This window comes from Lepidochelys kempii, chromosome 8 (genome assembly GCF_965140285.1).
Source record: "Lepidochelys kempii isolate rLepKem1 chromosome 8, rLepKem1.hap1, whole genome shotgun sequence".
NCBI classification, from domain to species: Eukaryota; Metazoa; Chordata; order Testudines; family Cheloniidae; genus Lepidochelys; species Lepidochelys kempii.
This window is the reverse complement of record NC_136387.1, coordinates 23,429,962-23,436,860: the sequence shown is the minus strand read 5'-3', so window position 1 is coordinate 23,436,860 and position 6,899 is coordinate 23,429,962. Positions and strand designations below refer to the sequence as shown.

At 46.8% G+C, this 6,899-nt stretch overlaps 1 protein-coding gene across 3 annotated transcripts in view; it reads left to right on the top strand.

The window, feature by feature from the left end:
• Positions 1–5,985: 5,985 nt before the first annotated feature.
• The window catches only part of PWWP2A (PWWP domain containing 2A), a 39,812-nt gene continuing 38,898 nt past the window's right edge, over positions 5,986–6,899 (top strand). The window contains exon 1 of one of the 3 annotated variants that reach the window (XM_073355863.2): positions 5,986–6,760. In XM_073355863.2, coding sequence (XP_073211964.1) covers positions 6,069–6,760 — 692 coding nt within the window. In that variant the 5' untranslated portion in view covers positions 5,986–6,068. The remainder of the gene's footprint in view (positions 6,761–6,899) is intronic. The other 2 variants (XM_073355865.2, XM_073355864.2) reach the window with 2 other exon arrangements.

Here is a 6,899-nt window from a genome sequence, read left to right as displayed (position 1 = left end):
GTGGGAGCCACTCTCCCGTCGACGAATCTACCGCCTCTCGTTCAGGGTGGTTTTATTTTGTTGCTGGGACAGTTCTCTCCTGGTGACAAAGAGCGACTACGCTGTGCACCTTACAACAGCACGGGTGCTGCGGCACAGCCATGCCACTGTAAGGTGCGCAGTGTAGACCTAGCCTAAGAGAGGTCGCTATCATTTTCCAACATCACACCTTTACATCCTAAACTGCATCTACACTAGGAGGGTTTGCTGGTACAACTATACCAGTATAGCTATGCTAGCAAAACTTTTCTAGTGTAGCCCAGGCCTATACTACCAAGTTTTGTAAGCATAGCTGTGTCAGTCAAGGATGTGAAAAAAGCACACCCCCTATCGATGTAGTTATGCCAGCAAAACCCCCAGTGTAGATGCAGCTTTAGTCTAGATAAGGCCATAGAAAAAAATATCTATTAACCTACCCTTGCCATGACACTAGCACATAGTCCCTCCATTTGCCCCACCTCATGTCATAAATACCCCCTATAAAACCATACATATACCTCAGGCCTGTCTATATTGGTCTTATTTGCACTGATGTGTTTTTCCCAGTGACACTGCCATGTGTAGATATGCTGCATCAGTGCAATTTACCCTGGTATATTACTGGGGTAAGTTGCACCAGTTCACACCCTGTTTTACCCCAGGACAATGTGACTACATGAGTGGTTTACATCAGTGTAATTATGTGATTACACCACTACAAATTTCCTTAGTCTAGATAAGCCCTAAGTGCACCTACATATACACAACGCCCAGACAGCCACTCTCTCTCTCACACACACACTCCTAGACTTTCTTTTTCACACACAGTTCAATACAGTAATACTTTATTGTCATGAAAAGCTTCTATGCCAGTGTTGCTACTGTGCAAGTACATCTGAACACAAACTCACACTCATGCACATGCAAACATTCACGCCCCATTAACTCATTCACTCTCACAGTCCTAGGCATGTACACACAACCAACTCTCTCTCACACACACACACAGGTATCTGTTTCTCACAATCACACTTCACTGATGTTCGCTCACTCATGGCATGTCTACGCTGAAAACTATGGTTCACGCAAGTTACGTCGGCATAAAGCTGCCCCAACTAGTACATCGCTTGTGTGCATGCAGTCTTCTCTCCTTGTGTCAGCGCTGCACATACTCTCCAGGAGTGCTTATATCGATGCACGGTGCAGTGCCCCACAGGTAGATGTCCCAGTGTACAATGTGCTAGCATCTAGCTCACCGTCTTTTGAGAAGTTTTCGCAGTGCATAGTGGGGCAGAAACAAGTTACACAAGGATTACTGGGAGCAAAGGGTCAACTTCCCATCATGCAACTGTCTCCATCCCACAATGTCATCTATATTCCATAATTTTAATGCCTTCGTAAAACATCCCATGAACCCACGGCCCTCCTCACTGTCTACCATCTGTAACAGATGCATGAAGCCTGCACAGCTCTATGTTATTGTCATAAGCATTGCAAGCACGATCCTCCAGGAAATTTGCAGAGTCATAAGAAGAACCAAATCAGCGGGGAATATGAAAGTTTCTTTGAGGACTGATTGCTGTGGGACATAGCATGAACCAATTTAAGTTAGCTGGTGGCATTCACAGAGCACCTGCAGATGGTGGAGTGTCGCTTCTGGGCCTGAGAAACGAACACTAACTGGTGGGATTGCATTGTAATGCAGGCTTGAAATGACGAGCTGTGGCTGCAGAACTTTTGGATGTACATGGCCACATTCCTGGATCTGTGTGCCAAGTCTCACCCTAGCCTTCAATTGCACTGAGAGCTGCACTGACAGTGAAGAAGCAAATGGTGATTGCACTGTGTAAACTTGCAAGGCCAGATTGCTAATGGTCAGCGGGAAGTCATTTTGGAATTGGAAAATCCACTGTGATGCAAGCATGCAGGGCCATGAATATGTCTCCTGTTTCGCAGGATTGTGACTCTCAGCAATGTGTAAGACATAGTGGATGGATCTGCAGCAATGGAATTCCCAAATTCACTAGTTCGATCCTCTTCCCACAAAAACTAACCAGTTCCCTTCCCTCAGATTCATCAATCTCTTTCTTATATTTTCACCACTCATTATTACTTGCATGATAGCAATGCCTAGCGTCTCCAAGAACAGAACAGGGCCCCACTGTGCTAGGCACAGGTAACAAAAAAAAGACAATCCTAGCTTGAGAGAGTTTACAGGCTAGGTTTATGACAGGATGCAAGAGCAGGATGAAACAGGGAGATAATGGTCAAGGGAGCACCCCAGGGGACAAAAACAGTAAAACAAGCAAGTTTTTGCATAATAAATAACTAACCACCTAGCCTTTGGCATAACCTATCTCTGAAGACAGGGATAGCCTATGCTACTGTATTTCTGCATCTGCCATTGATCAGAAAAAGAACAGGAGTACTTGTGGCACCTTAGAGACTAACAAATTTATTTGGGCATAAGCTTTCGTGAGCTAAGCTGTAAGGTGCCACAAGTACTCCTTTTCTTTTTGCGAATACAGACTAACATGGCTGCTACTCTGAAAGCTGTCATTAGATCAGAGTGGCATAGACATTTGTTTCCATCTTTTCACAAACACTTGGCATTTGAAATGTAAATGAAACTGTAAAAAATCCTTTTACATTCATTCTCAGGACTGCTGGAGACTCTATTAGGTATAAATGATGACAATGTTAGCATTTTAATGCTTGCTGTATGACATAAGCAACACTTCTGGCAAAGCAGGGTGATTTCAGAAAGCAACACTGCAGTTTTGGACGAGGAATTCTTCCATGTTACTCCCATCCTTCGGAAGTCTGAATTTAACATAACAAAGAGCCTGCTGGGCTGAGCTACTGGATCTCAATGTCCCATTAGTTCAATGACTGAGTAGGCTCTTTGTATTGATTGGTGACTTCTTGTAGGCTAGAAATTACTGCCATTCTGCTCTACTAGGCCCTGGTTACACTACAGAAATGAACTGTGGCTAACTGAACTGATGGGATATCACTGTTCTAAGCACCAATGGTACAGTGTATCCACACTAACCATGCTGTTTTGAGATAAAACCCATGACAGTTTTGTCCTCATCTGCAGAAGTGCTGTTCTACAGCTTTGCCATTGCCCTACTCCCTGGGTATCTCTCACAATTCCTATCACAGGCTTCTGGAACTTATTTTTGCGCTGCTTTCACTGGGGAGTAATAGCTTGCCCTGCTACTGTTGCTTAATTGAATAAGGTGGTAAATTCCTGATTTTGGGGAAGGGAATCTCAGTTTTCTAGGAGTCTCTCATCTTGTCACAATTCTGGGGAGTTGCAATAACATAGGAAGGAAGAGCAGAGACCTAATTCTCCTTACTGTCCCCTCCTGCGTCCCTCTGAAATGAAAAATATTTCTGAATCATTCATAGCCTTTGAAAACCTTTTGGGGCCAGTGTTATTTTGTCCCCAGTACACATACCAGAATATACAGAACAATTCTGAAATGCAAAACTGGGATCTTACCTCTGAAGTGAAATTGAAATCATTGCAGAGGGGCAGGTTTTGGAGTTAAGGTATTAGTAACTCAGCAGCAAGACAAATCTCATTATTCTGTAGAATACTGGAAACAGACATATTCAGCCCTGGGGGCTCCTAGATGGTTGCCCCTCTTTCAAAGCATGATGGCCTCAGGAAACAGTATGCAGGCCTTTAAAAATATGACCCAACAAAATGTTTAGAGACGGTTTAGGCATTAACATTAATGTTGGATAGTTCTGGAAAACCCCCAGATCGGCTTGGTTTTGTTTTTAGCCACAAATCATACAGCCATGAGTCCAACTGCTGTTTCTCCCTGACAGAGACTGACAAAGATCCATGCATGATGGAGAATAAACACTACAATTCAATATGCTACTCTGTAGTACTAACCTCCTCACAAACACATATTTTATTTCCAACCACACATCCCTTCAAACAGTAAATTGCCTGAGAACATGGTAGATTGTATAATACTGAGCTATTCAACTATTTTATATTTTAAAATTTCATTTAACTCAGGAGCTACATTTCTAAGGCATTTTCTGTCTCCAGAAATGTATGTACACATAAACCCTTTACAAACTATATGAGGCTGATGCTGTAAGCACTAGGACCTAATTCACTGTTGTCCTGCAGCTTGTACAGTCAGTTACACCAGTGCAAAGTGAGGGTAAAGCATTATCAAATCAGAATGGTGTTTTATGCCTTCCTTGCATTTGTGCAAGTCACTACACATGATGGATAGCACTGGGATGGTGAATCAGGCCCCTGGCCCTTGGGTCTACAACAGGACTACGTATGTGGTAATATGCATTATGATTGGCAGTTGCAGGATCAGGTTCTGTTTACATACAGACTCTCCAGCCCCTTCTGCTGTGATGGGAGGCTTCAAACCCAGTTCTTGGTTTATAAGGTTTTATAAGAAAGATTATTATTATTATTACTTGCATTACGGTACTGCTATAACTGCATGACACTCAATTTTCCCAGTGTGGAAAGACTAAAGGCAGTGTATACAACTAGGCTTTGAAACTGCGGAGGAATTTGCTCCAGTATCCTTTGCCAAAATTTCACTACTCCCTCACCGTCATTGCTTTATGTCAGTTGCCTGCCTAATTACTGCCTTCCAACAGAGAGGTGGCTACATTTCAGTGATGCTATAAATCACTTTAGAATCCTTCAGAAAAGACAACTATAAATCATTAAAACTATATATTTAAAAAAAAAACCCTCAAAACATTAGAGATTCAGGTCATTTCTTTTCCACAAATTTCACTCTCTGCCAATAATTTATCCCCTATAATTGCATTGGGGAGGATTAAGGCCTACAAATTGTATTCATGCTTAGCATCTCTCTGGTCTAGCTCGTCCCCTTGCTTTCTGTCTTTCTTTCACAGATCTTCTCCTTCTGCCCTTTAACTGTCCATCTATCTCTTCTACTTCATCCATGTCAACTTTCCAAAATATACAATGGTGGCCGATTTATAGTATCCCAAAGGGTTTGAATCTGGCGAGGAATGACCAAAACTGGCAAAATTTTCATAGTTTTTAGGAAGAAAAGGCTAGTGTTGATTCAAAGTATCATATGAGCCAAACTGTAAAATATACAAGTGTTATTTGCTTTTTTCTCCCTTTTCTCCCAATTCTCCACTTCTCCTTTGATACCAAGTTTTTTCTTTGATCTCTTTTAGTGTCTAATTTTTCACCTTTTAGAAAACGTTATAGTTCACTCCCTCTTCCCCTTAAAATCTTCTTTCTTCCAGACATTTTTTCTTTTCTATTTGGTCACCCTTTTTTGACTTTCCATATTTTTTCCTTCTCTTTTCCCATTTCTCTCCATCTCTGGTCCCTTTTGCAATGGGTCCTGCTCACCGTCCCAGTGTGGGTGCCTTGAAACTAGAGTTGGTAAGATCATTATATTATTTGTGCTGGAGCAACACCTGAGATGGAATCAGGACACCAAGGTGCTAGGTGCTGTATGGACAAGAAGACACAGTCTCTGTCCCAATAAGCTCCTAGTCCTGAATATGAGGATACTACCCTCTCATTGCAAGTGAGTTAACCTCCCACCTCTGTACCCTTCCCTCCCCTGCCACTCAAACAGGAATCTCCCCTTACACTGAACTCCAGGCCTAAAGCGCCCCATCTCAGTTTGATGGATGTAACTCTGCACCAATTAACAGCCTCTCAGAGCGCTGAAGGGGGAGGAGAGTCTTCCCTGCGCCAATAGGAAGGGACAACTGCCTCATGAGTAAGCCCCTTTGATCTTTAGCGGTATTAAACTCCGCCCCTTCTTCCTCTTCCCGACCCCTGAATGAATGAAGTCTCTGCTGGCCAATGAGAAGTTTTCGTTCGGCTTGATGGACTTTCCCAATCTTCAATAGGAGCTTAGAATCGTGGCGTAGCCTCCAATGAGATGCCAATGCTGAGCAAAATGGGCGGGCTCTGCCTCCCAGGCGGGCGGAGAAGGCCGCGGTTATCGATCCCGCTGCTGGAGGGAGGCGGCGGCGAAGCAGCAGAGAAAATGGCGGCCATGGCTGCGGAGGCGGCGGCGACTGCAGCGGTGCCGGGTGACGGGGGAGCCGGCGAAGCCGAGCCTGAGATGGAGCCCATCCCGGGCAGCGAGGCCGGCGCAGACCCCCTCCCCGCTGTCAGCGAGGCTGTGGAGTCGGCTGTGCCTGATGGGGACGAGGCCGACGGGGGAAAGTCCGCTCCGGGGGAGGCCGAGGAGCCGCCGCCGCCGCCCGTAGAGCTCGCCCGGAGCCCGGCTAGGACCCAGGAGCCGGAACCTGAGAGGACGGAGCCGGAGGAACCGGAGCTGGGTTCGCCCAAGGCCGAACCTAGAGGACCGCCCAGCCCGGAGCCCGAGGAGGCGCCGCAGCCCTGCCCGACGCCTGCTGGGCACCCTGAACTTCCCGAGGAGGAGCCGCAGCCCTGCCTGCCGGCTGCTGGGGGCCCCGTGGAGCCGGAGCCCGGGGAGGAGCCGTGCCGGCCGGAGGAGGAGGAGCCGGATGCTGCTGATGCTGCCGCTGTAGAGCCGGAGCCCCCGGCCCCCGGCTCCCCGGTGGCCCCGGCCGCGGGGGAGGCGGAGGCTCCGCTGCTGCCTGGCTCGGAGGTGCGGGTCACCCTGGACCACATCATCGAGGACGCGCTGGTGGTGTCGTTCCGGCTGGGGGAGAAGCTCTTCTCCGGGGTCCTCATGGACCTCTCCAAAAGGTGAGATGCCGCTGGAGAACAGCTCCTCCCTGCCGGGAGAGATCAGCACTTCGGGGGGATCCCTGGGCCTGACCCCAAGGCCCTCAGGGACTTCCGCAAAGGGTGAGAGCGGGCCCGGGCTCCTCAGCTCTCGGTCAGC